Raw genomic sequence first — 27,651 nt, forward strand, 5'->3', positions numbered from 1 at the left:
TTCGCATTAATCCCATCCACTTTGCCTGCACTGTACAACGCCACGATTTTTCCTGCAGCGTCTCCGCTGCTGGCAAATCGCGGCGTTTACGTCCCGTGGGGCCCCGGCCTTAGGAACGAAGCATTACACAGCACAGCTGAAAGTAACCCTACTGTTTCACTTGTACAGAAAATACTGTCATGTTGTATAATCTATGGTGTGGAAAATTCCTGTACAGCTATATGGTATTGATGTAATGATTGCTATGTGCTCAAGATGAAAAAAAACAGTATGTAGCCACTAATACTAGTCTATAAAATATCAAACAATTTTCATTACCTGGATCCTCTGGCAATATCCTTAATATGCTCTTACAAGAACTGGATGCCAGTAACTACATTTTTTTTTCTAGTGGCAAACACGAAAATTATTAGTGCTCGACAAAAGAGCTCTTGATTCTTGGCTTGTGTTACCAGCTGTTATGTCTTGAATTACTACATAGACAGTGGTAGGAATTCAGACAAAGGATTGATGCCTGCAACTGACATGTACTTTCTAATAAAATGTAGCTATTAGATACAATTTCATCATATCAGTCTTCGGTTTTTCACTAAGACCAGAAACTTTGAAAAAAATATCAGTAAGGTTATGTTCACACAGTTTTTTGCAGGCTGATATTAAGGTAGAATACACCTCAAAATTCTTCTTAAAAAACGCCTGGCATTTATTTCAATGGGAGCCAGTAGCTGGAAAAATCAGCTAGAGGGAAAAAAAATGGACATAGCCTAACTACAGGTGGATTCCGCCTTGAAGAACACATTGAAAAAAATGGTGGAAAAAAACGTAACCCGGTTTATTGACCCTTTTTTAATGTGTTTTTGAACCTCATCAAACGCCGCTAGCGTTATTTTAAAGTGAAGTTTTCAGGTCTATAGTGTTTTGGAGCAAGAAATGTGTCATAAATGCATAGTGCAAAAAACATGTCAATAAAATGTATAAAGGCTGAGTTCAGATGTTTTTTTCTGGTTTGGAATTTGACACTGAGGCGCCTCAGATTACGGACCAAAAAATGGGTAGACACAACTGGATAACGGTGCAGTGCATCGGCATCTAGTCGCAGCATTCTGCTCTGGATTAGGTCCAAATGAATGGGCCTAGTTGAGAGAGAGTGTCTTCAGGCAGACGTCTGCGGCTAAATCAGTTGGGGAATCTGCCTGAAGAAAGAGCAGGTAGCTTCTTCTTTCCGCGAGTGGGAACAAATCGCTCGTGGAAAAAAGAAATGAGAGGCGTTTTTTTTGGTCAAGATTTTGACGTGGATTCTGAGTCAAAATCCTGACCAAAAAATCCTGTCTGATCTCAGCCTAATAGAGATTCATTTTATTGGTATCCAAAAATACAAGTTGTAGATTATTTTTTGCTTGATAAGTATAATTTCATTAGGACTCTTCATTATGAAAACATTAAGGGTCCATTCACACGGAGGACAATGGTGAGGAATTTGGTGTAGAATTTCAGCACTGAAAAAAAGCCTCCCATTGGCGTCTATGGGTTCCTTTTTCTGCTAGCACCTAATACCTAAAATAATGGGTATTTAATAACTATCCATAATTTACTCTTCCATAAGCATATATAATTTGCCACCTATAAAAAAAAAACTTGTAACTTCATAAAATAGTCTATTTTCCAAAATAATAAATGTTTTGGGATTTTAAATTATCACATGATATTCCAAATGTTTCTAGATCTTATTAGGCTGTGTATTATATTACATTTCATAGTTTTCATGAATACATTTTAATACTGAAAACCTATTATGCCACCTCATTTAAAATATACTTTGCTGGCAAAAGTCTGAAAAAAATCATTGAAATGAGTAATTTTAATTGATCAGACTCACTCAGACTCCAACCAGTTAAGCTTTTTTTGTGATTTAAAGAGGACCACTACCTCTATCAGCTCCAACTCTCTGCATCCTTCAATGGATACTAAGCAATTGATTTGGAATTTTTTTCTCTAGCCCCCATCATTCCTGAGCAATCAGTGCTGTTAGTTTCACCTCAATATTCTAATTATGCACTCTACGGTCAGGTGGGTAGTCCTAGACTGCAGCAGACAGACAGGGAACACCTTTCGGACAGTGGAGATCCTGACAGAAAAGAATGCTTGGGAAATTTGGGGGATGAATAAAATAAATCTGTGCCAAAATCAGTGGAGCTACACCTATTGAAGAAGGCAAAAAGTTGGACTTGGTAGAAGTAGTAAAGGGTTATCTTTAAGGCAAGGTGCTTTATTCAGCATAATGCATTTAAAAATGGGAAAATGGAATGCACATGGTCAGCACCCATATTTATATAGATGAGCAGAAGTAATAGATTAAAATACTTTCACATCACAATTCCTTAAGTGTTATATACCTTGTGGGGAAGTTAGCTTGGTAGAAGCAATGATGCAGACCCAAACAGTCAAGACAGGAACACAAAATATGCAGCAAATTGGTTTATTTAGGAAAAACAGGAAAATAAATAAACCTTCACTTCAGGCACAAAATGAGCAAAACAAAATATAGCCTGAACTTCAGGCAAAAACAAAATAAAAACCTGCTCGTCTGAGCCACTAGCTAAACAGAACTGATAACCTATACATGTGTGGCTTATTTACAGCCACACAAACAAAACAGGAGCAATATTGTGTTACCGGACTCAGGGTTACAGGACAGAACCACACACCTCCTTTCACCTCATGGAACTGCACTACAATGCAGGCGCTGCAGCCTTTTCTGGCCCAGTAATGAGCCAAGGATCTACACCTGGGCTGAGGCCTACTCCAGATCTGCCCTGGACCACACATATGTCAGAAACCTGGTGCTGATATTTCTGGACTTCAGCACTCTGCCTGTCACCTTCTCACAACCTTTACAGAGTCTCAGCTTTTCTGAATTCTGCACTGTTTCTTTTGACAAATACTGGAGGCATTAGTTCAGTGCTTAATATCAGTATACTGTAAAATGGGAGGTTTCTGGGCAGTGGAGAGTGACCCCTGGGGATCAGTGTGCTTTTACTGTAAAGAGCTTGCAATTGTGTTTGGTATTCCGTTCGGGGGGTCCCAATGCGGACTCCCCTGGACGGAATACCAACGCAGATGTGAAGGAGGGGTAAGGTTTCAACAACTTGACATAGCATAACATTCACAACCATGAAAATTCTGACTAATTTCATCTCAATGTAAATTATCTTTTCTTTTTAAGGTTCAGATTCAAAATCTTCAGCCTTCAAACAAGAAGAATACGGATTTCATGGATATTAATTTGCTTCATATAAATAATAATGTATTTCAGTCTGTGAGTAAACGTGTATGGACTGACATACTGTTACAGATATACAAGGTAAGAAGCCCAGTTATAATTCTTATTTACCATCCATAAGTTGTTGGGATCTGTATATGTGGATGGGGTCAGGCTCCAACAGTTAGAAAGTTAACAACAGTTATTCTTAAAGTCACAGCATGGTGGTATCCACTTTTAATAGTCACTCGAATAAAACGGCAGCAAAGAACGTTACAATAAAATACTTGTCCATCTGGGTGCCAGCTAAACAGACGTAACCTCACCTAGGTGCTTACTAGAGATGAGCGAGTACTGTTCGGATCAGCCGATCCGAACAGCACGCTCGCATAGAAATGAATGGACGTAGGCGGCATGCGCGCCAGCTACGTCCAAGCGGAAGTACCAGGTGCATCCATTCATTTCTATGGAGCGTGCTGTTCGGATCGGCTGATCCGAACAGTACTCGCTCATCTCTAGTGCTTACATTACACAGGGAATCAGGCTTTGCACAGCAAGCACAAGACATGCATTCTCTAAGCTCTGACTCTTAGGGTCCATTCACATGGAGTTTTTTGGCGAAGAAAAAATCCGCTTTAGGAATGGTTTTTTTAAACGGTTTTGGGGCGTTTATTATGACCTTTTTAGTATTTGTTTTTTTTCCTCCAGCACAGTGTATGGACCTTGAAAAAACGGCTAGCGTTTTTTCTCTGCAGTTTTTGCCAATTCCGTGCCCAAATCGGCAATATGAATTTTCCGCCCCCCATTGACTGCTTTGGTTTTTGCAGGCGGAATCCGCCTGAAGGAAGCTTTTTTTCTGCTAGTGGAAAAATTTCACGAGTGGAAAAATGAAGTGAGCAGAACCCATAGAACTCTATGGGGAGGTATTTTTTCCACATGGATTCTGACGCAGATTCAGCATCAAAATCAGCATCCAAAAACTCTGTATGAATGGACCCTTAGGCTAAGTTCACATGGGGTTTTTTGGACCGGAACCTGAGGAAGAGGCCGCTTTGAGTTCCGGTCCAAAAAATGGCTTGCTGCGACTGAATGTGGGTGCACTGCATCGGCATCCAGTCGCGCAGTCCGCTCCATATTAGGCCCAATGAATGGGCCTAGTCGGGAGGAGGGAGTGTCTTCAGGCCGAATCGCGAGGCGAATCCGCCTGTAAAAATGAGCATGTCGCTTCTTTTTCCGGGAGCCGGAAGAAATGGAAATAACACCTGAAGAGCTCCCATTGATCGGCCTCAAAATCCTGACCAAAAAACTCTGTATGAACTTTCCCTTTACTGAGCCTTACAGGCCTGTTTTTAACCCCACATAAGCCCAGTAGCTCCACCTGGGTTCAACTCTGATTAGGGAAGAGCTGAACTGGAATAGGAGAAGGAGTGGCATATACCTCTACCAACCTATATGCCGCTCCATAAAAATCCAGCCTGTACAATACTTTAAATAAAAAGTCTCTCAGCACCTGCAACAAAACAGATTCTGGATTCCTTTACCTCACAGAGCTGAACATTCTGATTGAGATATACACTTTCTCCAGGGCTTTACCATATACCATGTCACATATTCCCCACTCTTCTTTGCAGACTGGAGGTCTGGGCATTTTTTGTTATCATACAATACATTCTAGATGCTCCTGCTAAGTTCTCTGGGTTTATGGTAAGGTCTGCATCACTAGTGGAGTCTATTGAAGCCTGTACTTTACAGAGGTGACTGAACTAAAAATGAATATATTTGATGTATCCTGGTCATCCTATAAGAACAAAAAAACTGAATACACAATACAGATATGCGTACAGCCTGAGGCAGCATATAGCACTTTTGTTTTTTTGGTAAAATGACACATTGATGGAATCTGATGGACACCAGGACACTATTTTAACTTTGATTGATATGCGATATGATATTCGTCACTGGTTGAATTGCATTTTTCTACATGCATATTTCCAATGGCAGAATTACTAGCACAGATGTATGTACCGCTTCCCTGAGCATTATTGAGTAGTCCCTTTGTGCAGGATTAGTTCTGGAGTATAGTTCCTGTACCACGTATGAAGGAATAAATAGCTTCAATCACATTGAATAGAGGGCATTAGAACAATTCTATGTTTAAAATACTCAGACATTTGTCTTTCAATGAGAAGAAAATATATTTCTTTGTATTTATTGTCACAGCAGTACTCCTATTGCAACTGTAACAATTATAATCCAGTAGCCAATCCAATTTTACATGACCGGAAGCAAGAAGACTGAACACAGAGATCCAATAAGGACATTCCTGTAATAAAAGAAACACAGTTATAGTAGTATAGTAGTAAAATTTTCTTCCTGAAGGTTCTGTACACTTGTACGTGAGCCTTACTGGAATACTTAAGGAATTTTACTGTAGTAGTAAATCATACAATAGTGTCAGTAACAAGAATGTTACTGGCACTATTTTATTCCTATGACATGCATACAGGACAAGCAGTAGTTCCTACTAAATAATAAAAGCATCCGAACAGCCCTGTTGTCCTCGTCATTTTGTCCAGTGAAAAACCTATATCTTTGAACATTTGTACAAGCTGTTTGTCATTATGATGAGCAATGTGCTTAGGGAATCTAGCAAGACTTCTCTGTCACTTATCTTCAGAGTTTACAGCCTCACAGTTGTATGTATTTCTATGTAAAGGATTATCTGCTGTCAAACTGATGAACAGCAAATCCAGAATAAGCAAATCCAGTATTTGGCTATGGCTCTACAACATATTGTAAAGCATAGTAATTTTCAGGGCACAAGTGAAAAAAATCCTTCTGTCTGTCATCTAACTATACAAACAGTTGTGAGATGTAGTAATATTATATTGTACGGTGCATCATTTTGTATACAATCTAATTCAGTGGAGCCATAGTAAATAAAGTCCCCTGATCTCTGCTATCAAACCCTTTGTCCACTTCAATCAATACTGCACATAAGATAAAGCAAAAATGGGTCAAAGCCCCCTTTGTAACTGTGATGCCTTATGTTAAGGTTAGGGCCCATAACTTTTGTGGAAACATTATCCAATGCCCATTACAAGACCAGAGGCTGGCTGTTTATATGGGCTGTTGTTAGGGCACAATCAAGAGCACCTTAAACTACATGTGAATTTAGTTATAAAGTGTCTTATATAGATGTATAGTAAAATAAAGAGATAATGAGTGGCTTACTATTCAGTACTAGATTGGCAATGGTGAAGAGTTCACAAATTTATAAGTCATATGAAATAAACTACATCACCCTATTTTTATTAAAGAAGCCCTTTTACCATTTCTATCAACTCTGGTAGTTTGCATCCTTTAATAGGTGCTCTGCTGATTCTGGCACAGTTGGATTTTTTCTCTCGCTCGGACTGTTTCTGAGCATTCAGCACATGGAGTGGAGCCTGATATGCTAAGCTCTCTACTATCAAATGGGCAGTTTCAGCTGCAGGTTCTGGGGCATGATTCTAGTCTCTGACATTGTCTGCTTTTGATTGGATAGTGTGAGAGATCTCTGAATCACACTCCCTTGTCTATTTCTGCCTGACAAAGCCTAAATAGCTTATAAGGCACCAAAACTAGCTGCACTAATTACTCAGGAAAGTTGAGGGATACAGAAAAAAAATCCAAATAGGCCTCTATCAGTGTAGCAGTCTAGCCCTACCTTTCCCAAGGAATCAATGCTGTTAGTTTTGGTGTCTGACATGCTATTTAGGCTCTGTTGTGTCAGGAGAGCGGTGTAAGACAAGGGGTGTGATTCTGAGCTCTGACACTGGCTGTCTCTCATTGGAGCTCTGAACCACAACCTTCTGTCTGACATTGCTCTTCTTAGAATAGCATATCAGACACCAAAACTAATAACACTGATTGCTCAGGAATGGTGGAAGATATAGAACAATTTCCAACTGTGTTAGAACCAGTGGAGCTGCACATATTAACAGATGTTAAAAGTGTGAATTGGTGGAGGTGGTGAAAGGTTCTCTTTAATGAGTTCAAAGAGCTACAGTTGGTGGAAGTGGTAAAAATACATTTTTTTTTTAAAACTATAATAAAAGAATGAATGCCTAATATAACATTTCATAAGCACCTAGTTATGTAGGTAGCATATTTTAGTGAGCTTTTAGTATCTTATTAATAAAAGTTATATTTTAGTGTACTCAATATATTCATTTTGTTTTGTGAGCTAACCAGGTAGACATAGCAACTACTACCCTAATTATTCCTATCATATGTACAACCCAAATTAAAAGACTAAAATGTAAACAAAACATTGGATTGATTTGGAGCTCCCATATCACCATATTTTATTCACAATACAACACATACCAGAAATTAAAAGTTGGACACTTTTCTATTTCAGTTGAAAAAAATTAACGTATTTAGAAATTGAAAAAAAAAAGATACAGTATTAACAAAAGTTGGAAAATTAAATCGATCTAATGAAAAACTGCTGGAGGGTTTATTTTCCTTCTTTTTTTTAACATTTTAGCAGTTATATAAATATAATTTTTATTGTGCATAAAAAGAGAATGTTTGAGAGACAGAGTCTCTCAGAAGAAAAAATGGCCAGAGCAGGGGCATATCTACTGTAGTAGCAGCCATAACAACTGCTAGAGGGCCCATGGTGTCTGAGGGGCCAGCAAACCTGCCTTAAGCAGCTGCATTGGGCCTCCTGCTGCATTACACACCTACTTCACTCCTCCATGGATCCAACAAGTGGAGAGAATAGCCAAGGGAGGGCCTGTGATGATGTCAGTCATGTGACCGCTAATCAGGAGCTAGAGCTAAGAGCTGGAGAATACAAGTGATGGCTGAAGAATCTGAGAAGGGCAGAGCTTCTGGTCCATTTGCATTGTTTGGACAAGAAGTGATGGATACAAGTGAGTGACTTCTCTGAGTGAATAGGGAAATCCTGGGAGTTGTGTTTCTCACCTTCTATGTTCTCTCTGCAGTCATCTAACAGTTCACTCCTTCTATATCACCTCCCTATCACCTCTAATATAGAAGTAATAATAGCCTGATCATGCTGGCACTTGTAGGTTACTCCTCCTATTCCAGTCTCTGTATCATCACTTACTGTTCAATAATAATAATAATAATAATAGCCTGACTATTTTATATGCTGTCATCCCCTATACATATATGTACAAAGATGACACATGATTACATACTATCACATATGTACACAGCTGCTTCTACTCTTTTCAATGAACAATAGACATATACAGATACACAGATGTTGACATGTGAGCAGAAGTCAATCACCTCTAGTGTTGTGTACCTGATGGTTGGCATCGCATCTCTAACTTTGACCTTATTCCTGTTAGATAATAGGTGTGGTCCTCCTACTTCATCAAAGGCAGCAGAATCTGTTTTATGTATTAGTCAGGTCTACTCTTCAAAGTTGTTGTAACTTTAATACAAAACAGAATAGTGCTCAGTCATATTATCTGTTAACATCAAAATTGGGTAGCACCCAACAAGCTCTACTGCCTCTGACAATGCAGGGACATTTTTAGTGCCAGAGGCCTGCAGACACAGCCTAACAGAACTAAGATCACAAGCATGGTGGTGGCACCAAAACGCTGTATAATCAGGAGACTAGAGGAGGTCTCGCAGTGTCTACTGCCTGCCATCATCTGTCACTACATACAAAGGTGCAGATAGATCCTCCTACAGTCCTCCTAGCATCTTCCATGGTGTGTGGCATGTTGCAGCTGCTTCTGCGTACCCCATAATTTAAGATGTGGGTGGTTTAGGTGGCCATGCGCTAACTGAGAACCTCAGGCCCTGGATGGAAATCCAAGCCACCTATATTATGATCCACCATTGCATATTTTAGTAAAATTAGATTATGAGCTCCACTGAGGAGAGACTGATGTCAGTTGGCACATTCTTTGTAGACATTATTTACCTTAGCTGATTTTTTTTTCTTTAAACTATCCATATATTTTTTTCTTGTTTATCAGGGCTTCTGAACAGGCCATAAAACAAAATAAAAAAACTTCATTCACCTCTCCTTGGTTTTCTGTATAAAGGTCCCCTAGCTAATGTCACCTGTGTTTCACTGTTTGGGCTAGGTGACTACTACAGCCAATCAATGACCTTAGTAGTGACCTCTTCACAAACAACTATGACTGCTGTGATGCTCTGCTTGTGAGGAAGTCACCTCTGTAGTCTGAGGTTGACTGGTGCAGTCACCTGGCACAAACAGGCAGAGGGCCTGTAAAGTTGAAAATTATGTTTATGGCCCCTTCCGCAAACCCTGTTAAATGATCATTAAATATAATAATGAGTCAGATAAACCCTTTAAGTATTGTTCTTGTTATTGAATCCTTTAGATTATCATCCAGACTAATCAGAATAAAATAGTCGGTATGTGTTATTCTGCCTTATTTTTCAGGTGTTCATCCTTTCACGTGTTACACAAAGAAAAGATAATGATGACAATGTGATAGATTGTATTCCAAGAATCAGTTCAGAACCATTATCGAGCAACATATATTCAACATCAGAGAGAATCCTTCTTACTTGGCTCAATGTCCATTATGAAAAGATGAGAAAAGTGGCATGGAGAAATTGTAAAAAAGGTAGGTAAATTGAAATATTAACATTAATATTATTATAATCTAAGGGAAGAGGAATAGATACAGTAGGTGGGTGTAAAAGCTGTTCAGATGGTGTGGTGGCAGTATTGTTATTGGAGGTTATAGGCTGTTTGGAAGACATGAGTCTTCGGAGTCCTCTTGAAGGTTATGAGGGGCACACTTATATATCTTGATAATGAGCTCCAGAGTATGGAAGATGTGCAGGAAAAGTCTTGGAGGCGGTTGTGTGAAGACTGGATAAGAGTAGAGCAAAGAAGAAGGTCTTTAGAGAATAGTTTGTGTGGAGAGGTAGCGGGAGATTAGGTCAGCGTTGTGGATGGCCTTTTATGTCAGTATTAACGCTATCCATTGAACAATGGCTAACCAGTGAAGCCAATGGCAAAGGAGAGACCCTGATGAAAAACGAAAAGTGAGATGAATTAGGTGAGCGGCAGAGTTGACGGTGGACTGGAGGGGAGCAAGGGCATATGATAGGAAGCCACAGAGAAGTAATTTGGTTCATAAACCTGAATATCTATGTTAATTTAGTTATCTTCATTTCACCTAGAAGCCTGAATATATTTCTGAATTTTCTTAACTTTATCTTAGCTCCGCTATTTTAATTGATAATTAATAAACTTGTTTTTTTGTTGTACGCTAGCTTAATATAATACACTGTGTACCACGAGTTCATGCACTTGGCACACAGGGTACCTCTAGCGCTATATTATAATCTGTTAGGTATCGGGCAATATAGTTCTGTTGGTTTTACAACATTTTAAAAGGTTTTGTCAATTTCTAAAATCCAAATCTGAATATTTTGTATAAAAATTCTTACAGCATTTTAAAGGGCAAAGTTGTATAGACAGGCTTGTGTGCTAATTCCGATTTATTGAAATAAGCTCTTGTTGATGAAATCTATCGAACTTTTAATCTGGTGTAATGAAATATAGTGTGATGCTTACTTTGGATTTTCAAGATGTTTACCCTTATCACACATACCATGGAAGAAAAGGTTTGCTGACAAATAAATGTTATGTGCCAAACAAACATTGCAGCAAATGATGTGAAAGTAAGGGTGCCATGGATTTTATTAGTAATCTACTGCTTCACAGGGTATATATATATATATATATATATATATATATATATATATATATATATATATATATATTCGAGAGGTTAATGCTCGGTACATTGCAACTTACTGAAGGTAAAATATCATACAAATATCTTTTTTAAGGCAAACATAATATTTTAGCACCCATATTTCAACTACAATACCTCCCACAGTTAAAACAAATTTCAGCCTTAAAAGGTTCCAGAAATAAAAATTCCAATAAGTAAACTAAATTTGCATTATGGAATTACTTGTAAAGTATTGCTAAACATTTTTCCTCACAGAAATATGGAAATGATTTGTTATAGTACTGCCTGGGTGACTACCTTTTACTGATATATGCTGCTGCCTATGCTGGGTTTTTTTCTCTTATAAGTAGAAAGATGAAATTACTATTCCTTCTCCTTTCACTGAGGATGCAACAGAAGCTGTGCTGTATACCACTTGGCATGCATAACAGAAAGAATATGAATGATAATCTGTTTTCTCTTAGCCCAAACAGCAGCACAACTGGGGTATTCCTGCCCCTAGGAGCTGTTAGGACAGGTGGAATTTTTAATTACCTAACAGCTTTTGACCACTATAAGAGGCCGGAAGACCTGCTCTCCCTTGTGTTAGTAGCAAGTATAAGTACAGTATAAACTTTTATGCAGACATAAAATATACAAACAGTACATCATAGGGAGGGAGCCTTGTGCTGCTGTTTGGGCTAAGGGAAAACAGATTATCATTCATAATCTTTCTTTCCCCCTACGCACAACTGGGGACTTAGCAAGTATTATTTCCCCTAGGGTGGGCCATCTTGGCAAGCTGATGCCAAAACAGAGTGACCAAAGGCAGTTGACTCTGTCGTACGCCAGTCCAGCCTGTAGTGCTTGGCAAAAGTCAGCTGTGAGCTCCACAAAGCCGCAACACATATCTGCTCTAAGGAAAGACACTGTGTCTCTGCCCATGATGTTGCTACTGCACGGGTGGTATGGGCACGGATAAATTCTGGAACAGGAAGCCCCTGAGCCCGTATGGAACAACTGATGGCTTCCCTGATCCATCTTGACAGGGTGGTCTTTGATGTTTCAGAGCAGGGGTAGGGAACGTACGGCTCTCTAGCTGCTGTGACACTACAACTCCCATCATGCTCCAATCCCTTCCATGGGAGTTCCAAGAACAGCAGAGCAATGCTGCATGCTGGGAGTTGTAGTTTTGCAACAGCTGGAGAGCCGTACGTTCCCTACCCCTGCTTTAGAGCCTTACCAGATCCAACGTGTGCAACCTCTTCTCCTGCTCGGAAGCAGGGGAGGGAAAGAAAGCCGTCAAAATGATTACCTGGTTAGTATTTTGACGGGTTGGTACCTTTGGCAAGAATCCTGGGACGAACCTCATCTGAACTCTGTCTGGAAAGAAGGTAGTAAAAGGTTCGGCGGCCGATAAGGCCTGTAACTTGCCAACTCTCTTGGCGGAAGTTATTGCCAACAGGAAAGCCACTTTGTATGATAGGTACTTCCAGTCCACTTCAGGTAAAGGTTCGAAAGGGGGGAGCAGAGGCCTTGTAGAACCGCAGCCAGGTCCCAACTAGGGACAGGGGGATGCACCTGGGGGCGGAGCCTGGCAGCCCCCCTTAGGAACTGCTTGACTAGAGGATCTAGTGCTAGACGTGTCTCCAGGAGAGCAGATAGAGCTGAGACTTGGATTTTCAGGGTAGACGCTGCTAACCCTCTCTCTAGGCCATTCTGTAGGAACTCCAGAACTGAGTTTCTATCCGGATCGCGTTGATTTCTCGCACACCAATCCTGGAATATGCGGGCGATCCTACTGTAGCTCTCGCATGCTAGGTGCTTTCTTTTACTCGCGGCCTTCCTTCGAGGCGGCAAAATGGAGGAAGATGAGGACGACATCCTGGGAAGAGAACAAACACCCCTCACAAACTGCTTTAACCCTGCTGTTATGTTCGGGTCAATATGACCCGAAATGATTTTTGAGACCCTGCAGATTTTTTTTTAATGAGGATTTGAAACTAGTGGTTCCTTGACTTCTCCTCATTTGTGGACCTCTACTTTTTTTTTTTTTTTTTTTTTTTATTACTTTTTGCTACACGCTGATTGTTATACTTGTACTGTTCGGGTCAATATGACCCGATAGCATTTTATACTGTTCTACAGGTCTCTGATTATTTCTGACTGCAAAAGTTATGTTTTTTTATGTGTACTTCATCTCCAAACTGGTGGCATTCCGAGGTAGGTGCCCATTCAGACAATATATACAAAGTAAGCCAGCAAAATATTGCATGAAGATCTGGACACTTTGCGACAGCAAAAGTTCATATGCTTTAAATGTTCAAGTGTATACAGGAAAAGCCCCTGATGAAAGACCTGAAAAAAATCAGGGTATGCGTGTTGTTCTAGATTTGACTCATGGACTAAAAGGACAAAATGTCACATGTGACAACTTTTTTACATCCTATCAGCTAGGCCAGATGTTGAAGAAAAAACAACTTACCATGCTGGGTACTATGAGAAAAAACAAACCTGAACTACTGCAAGGTATCCTTACCAAGACAGAGGTGTACAGTTCAACTTTTTATGGGGGCACTATCTTTCATGGGGGGAACAAACAAAAAAAATCCCCTAGATTCTTAATATAATCTCCTGGGGGGACGCCATAGACGGCGGACCTGGGGAACCTGAGAAAGGTTCCCAGGCAAAAAGGTTCCCCCTCCTCCTACCACCAAGCACCCGGCGGGGAGGAGACGCGGCCACCGAAGCCGGCGCCGCAAGAGACAAAGAAGGGGGGCGGAAGAGGAAAGCTGTCAACCTCCCCCCCCACCCAAGGAGAGGGAGCCCCCCTGACACCCCGCAGGGCCAGGAAAAGAATCACTAAAAAGGTAACTGAAGGGGGAGAGGGGCAGACCCTAAGGCCAGAAGCCCTGATCTCCCCTAGCACCTGTCCTGTCCCACAGGACAGAAAAAAACACAAGGGAGAGCAGGTCTTCCAGCATCTTATACGGGTCAAAAGCTGTTAGGTAATTAAAAATTCCGCTTGTCCTAACAGCTCATAGGGGCAGGAATACCCTAGTTGTTCTGCTGTTGGGTGTAGGAGGAATAACAGAGTCTCACTAGAATGAAATGCACAGACCTAGCCCTCTAGGGGGTGCTGTTACAAGTAGATAATCGAGATGTTCCTGCAAGTAAGCATATAAATTAAGAGTTCTGTACTAAGTAACTCTAACATGGTTACTCAGCTCACTTAGTGTCATTTGTATTGATGGCACTGAACCCCTTTAATAAGGATACTGAACTGCAGTCTCATTCCAGCTATCTCAAAATGGCCTTTGTTTATCATGTGGATCCTACATCTTTTTTTCTGAGCAATAACTGAAATACTTTGTATTTTAGCTGGTATTTTTGTATCCTGATTTCATGGAATTTGCATGTGTAATTCTTAATTACAAATCATTAATAATAGGAGACAAGAACAATGACGGCTTTATTGGTTGCAAATTATTTATAAAATCCTGCTTTCCCACTGCGTATTACTCATAGGGATACACAATACAATACGTGACAGCTGTATATAAGCACAGGCATAATGATAGAGACAAAGAGAAAATTGCCATAACCATAGAAAAACTGACTTCACTTACAATTTCATGCAAATCAATCAAGATTTGCTTGTGAAAACTATGGCTTTCCGTCTGAGCCACAGGCATAAGGATGTTTCACACAGGGGCCAGCTGCTCTGAAAGCAATGAAGAACTGTAGGAGGAGTGATCATGTGTAAAGAAGGGGGTGGTGAGAATCGGGGAAGGCTGATGATGCAAGCGGTGCTCAGGGAACATTGAGAAGGCTTCCAGTGCTCCGTGCAGAATAATTAGCATATCAATAAAAGTGGGCTAATTCATAAATGGCAGCGCCGATCAATGTATAAAAGGTATGCCTCGAATATGGTATGCCTAAACAACATCAAGTCACTGAAAATCAGTGACACAGATCCCTAGCTCTCTCACCCTATGGTATGCCTCAACCTACAGCATAATATATGATATACACTGCATAGATTAATAGTTATATATAAATTACCAATGTCCCAGACTGAGATTGCGGTATCGTACAATATGTGGAAGTAGCAAAAGGTCAATATCCAATTGATAATCAAATGCAGAAAAAACACATACCCAGGGACATGATGAAGTGCCTGCATAAAGTATGGCATCAAACACACCCATCAGGGGGAGACTAGCGCTGAACACCCGGCCAAGTTGAGGAGGGTACCCAGTAGCTCTGACTCCCAAAACCAGCAGGCTGCACACTGATAAGAACAGATACTACACTTGATCTTAGCCAAAAGGCCGATAAATATCCTATTGCCTTGGAGGAATGACACAAGCATGTTACTTTGCAATCTAGTGGTCTTAGGGCTCCTTCCCACGATGCAACGGGCCGTGCATTCAGACACGTATACACATGTCAGAGTGTGAGAGCTCAAAACAGATCCCATTCACTTCAATGTGTGCCGACTCACGCACATAACACATTGAAATCAATGGGAGGCTTTTTAACCCATTGATTTCAATGTGTAGCACACGTGAGCCGGCACACATTGAAATGAATGGCAGCATGTGTTTACGTGTCTGAATGTACGCCGCGTTACATCGTGGGAACGAGCCCTTTTGTTGTTGGGTTTTTTTTTCATTCGAAATTGTTATTCCTTTAGGCTTGTTGTGACTCACAACTACATGGAAACACATTTTATCGTTGCATTTTATGCTTTTAGTATATATTTTTTCATTATAATTGGATTATGTGGTTATTTACAGTGATTTGTGCTTTTTGCCTTGGTGTATAATACAGATTAACCTGTATATAGATTGACATTTTGAGCCTAGGGGTTCAGAGATAATGCATTCGACCGTGTTCTATACATAAGATTTCCTATATTTGTTAGAAATATTGTACATTACCAATTGTATTTATTTGTGCATTACTATTATTATTGCTGTTGTTGCTTGCCAGTATTATCACTGCAAAACAAATTAAACCTATATTGCAGGGTTATAAGAATGGCATCGACTTTAGGCTATATTACAGCTTAGATTTTCCACTCAGACACCTGTAATTATTTTTCTGTATATACCAGATATTGCTTCTCTACTTGTACACAAGGTTCTTTTAGGTCATCTTATTGGTTTATTCACACAGCTATGGAAGCTTTATTTTATTCATAGATTAAAGAGAACAATAGTATTAGAAAGTAAAAGGCTGATGGCATGGTCCCATGTTTCAGACTTATTATTACTGTGCTTAAGAAATGAATATACTGTATCCTTAGTACATTCCAGTGCATGCCAGGAGCTGCTACTATAGAGCAAAGGTGGTTAGTCACAGACGAGTTCGCAGCGGCTATCATACTATTAGTGTTTTTGTGGCCCCAACCTTAAGGTTGACGGCCCACGTTGCGCAAACACAGCTTTTTTTGTTGCAGATTTTGTAGCAGTTTTTTTGTATAAGTACCATATTTTGCGGACTATAAGATGCCCCGGATCATAAGACGCACCTAGGTTTTAGAGGAGCAAAGTAGGGGAAAAAAAATTCAAGCCAAAAATGTAGTAAAATATTTAATAACATACATAACATATGGAAGTTGTAGTTTTACAACATCTGCAAGGCCAACCTCGAAACGTGGCCTTGCAGTGGAATTTGTTAATATTAACCCCTTCCCGCTGATGGCATTTTTTCAATTTTCGTTTTTGAGTTCCTATAACTTTTTTCATTTTGCAGTTCACAGAGCCATATAAGGGCTTAATGGTTGAGGGACAAATTGTTCTTCATAATACCGTAGTACCGTTTATTATTCTGTACAATATACTGGACAATATCATACAATATTTATGTGAGCTGCACTCTTCTTGCAGATGGGTGCACCTATTCCACTGGTGACTGATTGGAACCCACCAGTTTAAATAGAAACTTGTTTTGAAGGATGGACAGCACTCCAGGTAGTGGAGCTTGCTTGTTAGTTTTATTTTATTCCATGTTAGACCAATATATCATGTACAGGATGTAGATCTTGTAAGGGGGGGCTCAGGAAAACTGATCCTGGTAAGGAACCCAAGGATGGGGGAGATGTATATCTCCCCTTAGCAAGCTCTTGATTGTTTTCCTGGGCCCCATGAGAAATATATTTCTGCTAGATATGTGGCAGCCATCACGCCTTCTTATTCAGATTCTAATTGCCTGAGGAAGGGCTCTCGCAGCCCAAAATGTTGTTCTCGTCTCTTTGCTCTTACAATATCTACACCATGTACATGATATATTGGTCTAACATGGAATAAAATAAAACTAACAAGCAAGTTCAACTATCTGGAGTGCTGTCCATCTTTTAAAATAAGCTTTTGGTAAAAATTTCTTGCAGGCTTATTTATTTATTTTTTTTACGTCATTCACTGTGCAGCCAAAATTACATATTCTGTGTATGGGGTTGCTTAGGGCATCATTTTGGGTAATGGCTATTGCTTTGATCACTTTTTATAAAAATTTTTATTAGAGGTGACAGTGAAAAAAAATTGTCATTTCGATTTATTTTTTCTGCTATGGCGTTCACTGTATGGGAAAATTATTTTTCTAAGTTTGTAGATCAGGTGTTTTCGGACACAAGTATACCTAATGTGTGTGTGTTTTTAATCTTTTTATTTATTTTTTTATTATTTTATTAGCCCTCATAGGGGGCTTGAACCTGCAATTATTTGATTACAAGTCCCATATATTGCAATTCAACTGTATTGCAGTCCAAGGGAGACTCTCTACATTACTAATGAGGCTGGTCATAGACCAGCCTCAATAGTAATATTACTATGACAAGCCTGGGAGTCTTGATAAAGCTCTTGGCTGTTACAGGAACGGGACGGCTCCCATGATCTCGCCGCACGGGAGCCAGCCTGCAACATGAAAGATACAAGGTCAGTGGGGACTGACCCCTGGCAGTTTTAATACCTTACGGTCTGGACTCACAGGTAGTAATGCTAAAGATCAGCGTCCACTATTATTACATTGCAGCGGAGACTCTGCAGTAGAGCAGCCGCCATCATCTTTAACCCCTTAACGCTAAATCACGTACATGTACGTCAGGGAATGTGGTTAGTTCCCGCATTCCCACGTGCATGTACGTGATGGAGATCTCACGGGCTCAGAAGCAGAGCCTGTGCGATCTCCATGGGAGGCCGGCTGTATCTGACAGCCAAGCTTCCCCTGTAGCAGCAGGGACGGTGATTGCACCGACCCCCACCCCCTGTTTAACCCTTAAGGTGCCATGATCCATAGTGATCATGGCACCCTAGGGGTTTGGCCAGCTATAAAGCATGCTGCCAGCTGCATAAGGAGTCAGTGTTAGCTGTAATTTACAGCTACACGCTGCTCCTTAATCCCTCCCCCCATCGGAGCAGCTCCGATGGGGGGAGGGTTAACCCCTTGGATGCCGGGACGAGAGGAAGCTAGTCTATGCATTTGCATAGCTAGCTTCCTCTATAGACTGCAATACACGTGTATTGCAAGTCTATAGTTAGTATAGAACCAGTATCCTCTCTGATTGCTGGTTCTAGTGTGCTTACAGCACAAATGTAAAAAAGGTTTTTTAAAAAAAAAATAAAGTGTGTAAAACAAACAAAACAAACATAGTTAAATTTTTGTAAATCTGGAAAATCGCTGTTACACTTGTAAGCCTTGTAACGTCCAAAATAAATTAAAATACAATCAAAAGATGATGCCGATATAAAGCAGAGATATGGTAGATAATATTTATTCATGTATTTGGGTGATATGGTTATCTGCCTGAAAAGCAGAGAATTTCACATTTTGAAAATTGCAATTTTTTCCAAATTTCCATCAAATTTCCTATTTTTTTAATAAGTAAATACAAAAATATTGATTAGTGTTTACCACTAACATGAAGCATAATGTGTTACGAGAAAACAATCTCAAAATCACTTGTGTAAGTTAAAGCGTCTCAAAGTTATTGCCATTTAAAGTGACACATGTCAATTTTGAAAAAATAGGCTTGGTCCTTAACATACTTTTGGGCTGTGTCCTTAAGGGGTTAAAGACCCAGCAATCACCTTAATAGTATGGCAGATATTGGGAATGGGTTAGCACCACCAGTACACTAAAAGCCCAGGGCCCGCAATATCACCCCTCACCTGCCATCACCAGCTCATGCAGCAACTACCCCCACCCTAACACCACATTCGGATTATAAGACACACTTTTTTTCCCCGAATTTTGGGGAATAAAGTGCATCCTATAGTTCAAAAAATATGGTACTTACTATATATTTCCTATTCCTTTTGTAGCCATTCTGGGCTTTGGATTAAAAAAAAAATGCAGCAAAATCTGCAACAAAAAAAAGCTGTGTTTCCACAGCTAATTAATATTAGATCTACACTACCTTAAGCCCTCACTACATTTTGTACCACGATTGAGCAGTGCAGCTCCTGGCATGTAAACATAACCGGGAGCCATGCCATCCTAGAGCTGCTGATCTGCAGGTGTCAGCCATATAATACTCCCTTTCCAACAATCTATGGACTGAACCAATGAGTGCAGGTGCCAGAGGTTCACAGATTGGAAAAGGCGTGATCTTCACATCAGTATGCCATCCGTCCGTTTGAATTCAGTTTGACACTTCAAAATGGACTGATGCACATACCTATTGTATACTGACACCTTTTTATGCTGATAGCAAACGTTCTCCATCCCCTAGAGGACAGATAAGGGGATTAAAAGTAGAAAATTGTAAACAAAGTAAAGATAAGGTGATATAATAAATGTCCTTATGTCCTCCTTATCTCTACTCTGTTTACAGTTGCTACTTTTAATCCCCTTATCTGTCCTCTAGGGGACGGAGAAGGTTTGCTATCAGCATAAAAAGGTGTCAGTATACAATCAGTATGTGCATCAGTCCGTTTTGAAATGTCAAACTGAATTCAAACGGACGGATGGCATACTGATGTGTGAACACAGCATCAGTTGTATAGCTCAGGGCACAGTCAGGGTAAATAAATACTGTAATGGGACATGCTACGTGAGGTTTCTAAAGTGGATAAACACATTAACTTACTGTGGGTTCACTGATGGACTAAAAACGCAACATTTCCACAGTTTTTTTTTCTCATAATGTGTAGATGGAATTAAATAAAATCTCATTCACTTTGATGGTATTGTTAAGTGCAGGTTTTTTTTTTTTTTTTTTTTTTGCAGCAGCAGCCAAAAATGCTGCATTTCCACAATGTGGGGCCTTAGCCATAGAGTGTTAGGAGAGGTAAATACCACTGGTATGCAAAACTGCACTTACTTATCCTATTTCCATACACCCAGATAGAGTCACGATGGGGTGAGGTTTACAAGGGAAATTGGAGATATGCTGAAAAAAGCGAGACCCACCTCAGCATCCTATGTGGAGCCACAACTTGAATTTTAAATACCATTATGACATGTTTGTTAGAAATAATGGAAAAAATGATTTTATACATTTTTTTTTACATCTAGGTGATATACCACCCACAAGATGGATTATGAACTTTGATAAAGACCTTTTAGATGGGCTTGTTCTCGCAGCTCAGATGGCAGCATATTGTCCATATCTTGTAAGTATCAATTTTCATACAGTGAGTACCGTTTGTTATGTACTATATAACGTCCTCTTTGAAGAAAGCTCATCTTCTGTTTGTTTTCAGATTTCCACTCATTTCATAAGTATGTACACCAACCCTGAAACACCGGAGCAATGTCTACACAATTGCCTGATTTTAGTCAGTGCACTGCGGGCTGTAAATCTTAACATCGATATACAGGTAATTTTTTAATTGCCTTAAAGGGAAAGTGTCACCTGGAAATGACTTATTGTTTAAGTCATGGGTTTATGTAAAACATATTTTTGAAGAATTACAAAATACTAAAATCTGGTATAAAGAAAAAATTTTCTTGTATTTATAAATTGTTAGGGAATTATATTGTTTATGTGTGTACATCTGTGATGATGTCCTATTTCTGAGCATATTGTTCTCTTCTTTTGTCACTTCTGACCTTAAAGGAGCTCTATCATTGGGAAAACTCATTTTTAACTAAGCACATCCTTGCATAGCCTTTAGAAAGGCTATTCCACATGTACCTTTTGTATGTGAATCACCTTAGTGTTTTTTGAATGAGCCCAATTTTATTCATATGAGCCTCTTGGTGCACCCGAGTCTCATCATGCACCCTCTGCCTATTGTTTCCTATATATGTATACAGCACAGGCTGCTGCTGACTTCCTGCTTCCTGTTTGCACACATAGATAGGAAAGAATAGCAGAGACGAGTGCTGCTGGGAACTTCCTGTGCTGGCTGGAAGATAATTAGCATATGGATAAAAATGGGCTCAATCAAAACCCACTGAGGCAGTTTACATAAAAAAGGCTATGCAACCCTAAACACGTTCCAGTTCTAATCTTAACCGGTTAGGTGTTTGTACTTTGTGCAGCATTCCTGCAGCCTGCATTATTTCAAATATTTATTTTTTGGATGTTGTATGTTTTTGTTAAGACTACATTGTTCTATTAAACTAAAAAACTATTATTGCCTCCTTAAAAAAAAAAAAAAAAGAAAAAGAAAGAAAAAAGACTTTTCCCAGTGAAAGAGCCCCCTTAAATCTGTGAGTGGTACGTTCCTTTTGAACTGCAAACTTACGATTAGAGATGAGCAAGTACTATTCGAAACAGCCGTTTTGAATAGCACGCACCCATGGGAATGAATGGAAGTGGCCAGCACGCAGACTTTGCCGGAGGCTGGCCGCTTAACCCCCTGTGTGCCGGCTACGTCCATTCATTCCTATGGGTGCGTGCTTTTCGAAACTGGAGTTTCGAATAGTACTTGCTCATCTCTACTTACAATCAAAGTAAGGTTTATGGCTTTAATCCCTTCCCAACATCCATTGTAATAGTATGGAGGATGTCAGGTATTATATAGGAGAGACGCGGCACTAATGCCCGAGATCAGTGCCCACGGTGATTGCGGGTATTACAGTCCACTCAGCTTTGACCGAGGCACCATTTTGCAGGGGATTGTCCCATTGCCATGACAGCCAGGAGTCTATTGAGGGCACTAGTCTGGCATTAGTTTGTATGACAGGCTACTTTTTTCAGCCTGTCATACAAATTCCGGTATTTGTGCAAAACATTTTTGCCCATAGCGTTTTTTAATTCAGTTCTCACCACTTTCTGAAAATTGAGCATGGTGAAGGCATACTGTGATAATAATACATTTTGAAGAATTTCTTTGACAATTTTAGTTCATGGTGAAGACAAAAGTCTGTCACCACTAATGGTTAGAGAAAATCTTCAAAACAATAGGTTTTTAACATTATTTATATTCATATTTAAAAGTGTATACATTTTTACTGTTCACAAATTTACATATGGTTATGGGGAAACCCCTTTAATTTTTGACCAGGCATAGACAGATTAGTTTCTCAGTGCCGGAAAGCTCTGGATCCATAAGTTAAATGGACTCAAAAGAACCAATATACTGATGAAGGACAAAAGAGTGTAGCTAGCTTACTTTTAATTCACAAACATCTCCGCTTTGTTCAGTTATACATAGATCTACACGCTCAGTAAATATGTATATCAGCAGATGTAGGAGGCTAAGCAGTTAAATGTAGCTTTGAACTTACATTTAAATTTTATCTTTGATGTAGGCCACTGACATATGTGATCCAAACCCAGTGACAATGCTTATGCTATGTGTATATCTGCATGAAAAACTTCCTCTTTATGTCCCTAAGAAAACAATTACATTTGATGGGGCTCTTCACCAAACAATTTCACGCCAGGTAAATAAGCATCTATTGTTAATGCATTTTCTGTAAGTAAAATCTTCCATATAATATAAAGTCAATTTTCTATGTACAGTCGTGGAGAGTAACATAAATGCTCAGTAATTCTGATCAGCGGCAAAACTATAAGAGATAGAGGAGAAGTCACATCTAGATCCTTATTTGTAAGGGGACACAAAGGCCCGTATGCTACATACAGTAATAATATTAAATAATCAGCTCACCTTGTCTGCGCATGTTACCCTTGGGTGCACAGTCAATTGCAGCACACTGAATCACATTGCATATAAAATCCAGCTTGCTGCTGGAGAGCTGGTCTTATGCAATACCATAATAATATTATGGATTTTTCACTGCATTATGCCTTTGTGGTATTCATTTTTTTTATTGCCTAGGATGGCATAACTTGTAATGCAACTTTAAATGAATGTCTATGTGACTCATTCTTATAGTTTACCAGCCTCCACATCACCCCACAAGAAAAATAGTGTTCTGTTGGACATATTTCTTAAGATGTACAGGCATATATTGTTGTCCATGCTTTTTATTATTTCCCTGTAAAAAGACTCCTTATATTTACATAAATGAATTTCTGGGTGCAGGAACATGGCCATGCCTGCTGATACACCCTTTCTGGCTGTAAATGCCACCCAACACTGAACCTGCACCGCCATCAAGATTCACACAGTTGCACCCAGAGCCTGTGTTATGGCTCCCTGTGTGAAATCATGCACCAACTAATGTAGTACCTGCACATGTACAGTACAGTGTCTCTTTGCCATGGTTTCTTGTCTAGTACTGTGTATGCACCACACGTATTTAGCAAGATGTCACTCAGGGAGCTGAGACACTAGCTATGAGTACATCAGTATAAATCGTCTAGAGGGGTTGAGTAAGTGTATCTATAGTAGAAAACGGATCCATCAGTAAGTGCAGCCAAGCCCCTGGTTAACTAAGAATCTCATTGCATGAAGATAAACATTATTTTTGCAGGAGAATGACATAATGAAAGAAAAAAAAAAAAAGTTATGTCTGTAAACCTTATAAAATACCTTAAATGGTGATGTGGAAGCTTTTAGACTTCTACTAAAGGAATTCTATCAGAAGGTTCCCTGCCCTAGTATATCTCCTTATATTATGCATCATGTGTCTATATACTGTACTGGGCAATATGCATTGTAAGCAAAACTAATAACAGCTTTTAATAGTTTTAAAAATACAAAAACATCAGACTTTTCACAGAACTCTTACAAACCCATTGAAACGGCTGTTTGGGATCAAGTACAGTAATTTAACCCTTACAAAAGACAGTACAGATTTTTCTTACTGTTTTGATTTAGAGTGTTGACTTGGCTGACACAGAAATAGAGATAGAAAGCCATTCAAAGGGGTCAGTATTTCCAATTTACAGCCATGGCACATTCACTTTGAGAGGAGTCATATTTGTCACAAAAATAAAGCACTTACCCCCAGGGTCAGTATACCAGTATTTGTTTCTATAATTCAACAACAAAACTAAATATTATTTTTAATATATTGTGCCAACAATTCTGCACTAAATTCATGAGTTTGTAAAAATACTGTTTTTACACCTACTATTACAGTAGATGACAGAAGTATAGTATTGTTAATAAATGTTGTAAATGCAAAAGTTGTTTTTTAGTAGTGGTGTGGGCTAAAATATAAGTGCATATTTACACTAGCTATCTTCAGTTGTAAGGAAGAAAATGGAAAGATTTTTGTTCCAAATTGCACAAAGTTTATTAAAAGAATGAAAACTTGAGTGCAACAAGCTACACAATTTCCTTATACGTATAGCTGATAAACAAAATTTAAAACTTGAAGGGGTTGTCCACAACTTTACTGTAGGTGCTTTGCACAGTGTACCAGGACACCTCTTATTGGTGGGGTATGGGAGCCAGAACTCTGCCGATCAATTACTTCCCGGGCGGCACTGATTCTGAAATTGCTAGAGATGAATTGAGAAAGAAGCTGAAGTATCACCTCTATATTCATCGTGTCAGTATCAGCTGATGTGACAGGGGTTAGTGACCCCCTGGTCTGGAAATAAGGGTAGATCTCAAGGGTAAGACATGCATCTGTCAGACATTTATGGCATATCCATATAATATGTGTCTACAACAATAATAAACCCTGTAAGGCATTGTTGTCCAAAACAGTAACCTTCACAGACTAACAATAAATGACAATTCAATTAGAAAGCAGCCAATTGAAATCGTTAATATATGGTCAGATTAATTCTTTCTTGTATTAATATGAATTCATAAGAATTAGTATTACAATTAACAAACATATATATTATTATTATTTTTTATAAAACACCATAAAAAATAACTCACACTTTCATGTATTTGAAAATAATTTGAGGACCACACTCTCATACTGTGTAAATCCAATACAGTTGATTTGACTAGTTTAGTCAGATGTAGCTTTTAATAAACCTAATAATGCATACGGTATTAATTGGTATTTATATAAAGCCAATTTCCATACATTCTCGGTAAAGGTTAAACAAGTTAATATTTTCTCCGTTAACTGAGCTGACATGGCTTCAATTGAGCAATGTTCTTTATTGCCGGTATTCAATCACAATCTGTCAGTACAGTACCTATACACAACTGCTGATCAATAGTCTGACCTTTGTGATTTTATGTTTCTTGAATAGGTCCGTCTGAAAAATCCAAGCAGCAAGCCACTAGTGTACCAGGCTACAATTGTAGGTCGAGAGTCAGCTGATTTCTCATTGCCTAAAGGAAACACAATAACGATTGCCCCAAAGTAAGTAACCTTTTTCATTGTCTTTATTGAAAGTGACAGCTCAGACAGCCTGAATATGGAATATACAAATGCTACATATTAATTATGAATAATAAGGATCTCATTTTTACCTGGGGAAATCCAGATGCTTACATAATTCATACATGGTAAACGCTGTACATACATTAGTTGACTCTGGTAGCTTTTCAGTTTATAGAAAGGCTATATAGTAGCTACTGGATTATCTATCTATCTATCTATCTATCTATCTATCTATCTATCTATCTATCTATCTATCTTTCTGTCTGTATATATTTGTCTGTGTGTGTATGTATATGTGGATAGATGGATAGATAGATAGATAGATAGATAGATAGATAGATAGATAGATAGATAGATAGGAAATATATATGTTTGACTTGCACCCCTTGCATTTCGTGATTTAAAAAAGTGACAGGTAGGACAATGTGCTTTGACATGTGAAACATGTATGACATTTAGTACCTTCTTCTATGTAGTATACAATATTGCGCGACCTATCTGACATCATTTTGTATACTCAAAACTGAAGCTGACAGGGAGTAAAAGCTGGGTCAGAGCAGACTTGCCTGCCAATGCAGAAATCATCCTGCTTTTGACCTTGTTCCAGTTTTTTCTTTACATAACAAGAAAAGCAGTGATGACCTCCTTTCCCTCCTGTATCTTCCCATATTGTTCCTCTACTGTCAAATTCCTGGAGCAGTACTTAAAAAATCCATAATCCACTAAATTAACATTTAGTACTTCAGCTATCAGCTATCACTAAGGCTAATTTTACCATACTCTCTCCTTTACCAAAATTGGAAACATAGTCCTACATGTGGTGCACAGTGTGATTTATGTTTTAAGATGTAAAATGCTAAATTACATGTAAGCATCCTGCAGAATCAGTGGCTCTTAAGACATGTGCAGGGGGAATATGAAAATTATATCTAAACATTGTGCACCAGGTTACATTCTTACACAAAAATGTATGTGTGTGTTGCAGAAAACCTTGAAAGTGTTCTTTGGTGAATTTGTTAAAATAATTCAGCTAATGTATATCCTAACTAACTGTAAGGCCGGGGCCCCACGTGGCCTTTTGTACAGTCACTGTATAGAGATGGGATTCTAGCAAATCCCATTCCCACAGTGCAGGAAAATATGTGCTGCGGGCACACTGCGATTTCCAAAACCATCGCGATTTTGGAAATCACAGTTTGTCAATTATACCTATGGAAATGCCAGCGGTTTCCTTATAGGTATAATTGAAACCTCTGAGGTCTTTCTGTGAAAAAGCACTGCTGGAAAAACAGCAATTCGTTGCCACCGCGGCTTTTCCTGCAGCACTTCTTTACTGCAGGACGCTACTGTATATGGGGCCTTTGCCTAAAGGTTGTCAAGGAATGTCAATGTGCTGCCATCACTCTATAAGGCTGTGATTTTTTGAGCTAAAGCCAAAAGTGCCTACAAAAAGAATGGGAAAAATATTGGAAGTACTTTTACTTCTACCTTCTGTTCAATGCACTCCTGGATTTGGCTAAAAAAAAAAGGTGCAACTAAATCTACAGCAAAAAAAAAGCTGCTTTTCCAAAGTGTAGGGCCTCAGCCTTACAGCGGTATGGCTGAAAGTATTACATAGTTGTTTATGTTACATTGTGTGCTCGCTGTAGTGTCCACTGCAAAAGTAGTGTTTTTTTATGACAGACTCAGATGCTATTGGCAGGAGATTCATAATAAAAGGTGCAATCCTGATAATAACATTGTAGGATGGAGCAATATGCAGTTTGTGTACCGCAGTTTGCACCCTGATACAATTTTACAGATATATCCATTTTTAGGCAAGTGCAATACTTTCCTAATGTTATTACATAAGATAGAACATGATACAATTCTATTCTATTCTGTAAATACAATACCTCTGTAGGGTGCTATATGAAATCAATGACATATGTAGTTACAGTATGGCACTATAGGTTTTTATAAGTG

At 39.1% G+C, this 27,651-nt stretch overlaps 1 protein-coding gene and 1 pseudogene across 1 annotated transcript in view; one reads left to right on the forward strand and one right to left on the reverse strand.

Moving 5' to 3' along the window:
* The window catches only part of CFAP47 (cilia and flagella associated protein 47), a 478,593-nt gene that overhangs the window by 181,050 nt on the left and 269,892 nt on the right, over positions 1–27,651 (forward strand). The window contains exons 33-38 of the mRNA XM_075265004.1: positions 3,224–3,361; positions 9,708–9,894; positions 20,542–20,639; positions 20,730–20,846; positions 22,729–22,863; positions 25,553–25,665. Coding sequence (XP_075121105.1) covers positions 3,224–3,361; positions 9,708–9,894; positions 20,542–20,639; positions 20,730–20,846; positions 22,729–22,863; positions 25,553–25,665 — 788 coding nt within the window. The remainder of the gene's footprint in view (positions 1–3,223; positions 3,362–9,707; positions 9,895–20,541; positions 20,640–20,729; positions 20,847–22,728; positions 22,864–25,552; positions 25,666–27,651) is intronic.
* LOC142196427 (U2 spliceosomal RNA) lies at positions 15,268–15,364 on the reverse strand (annotated as a pseudogene).

Source organism: Leptodactylus fuscus, chromosome 2 (assembly GCF_031893055.1).
Source record: "Leptodactylus fuscus isolate aLepFus1 chromosome 2, aLepFus1.hap2, whole genome shotgun sequence".
NCBI lineage: Eukaryota > Metazoa > Chordata > Amphibia > Anura > Leptodactylidae > Leptodactylus > Leptodactylus fuscus.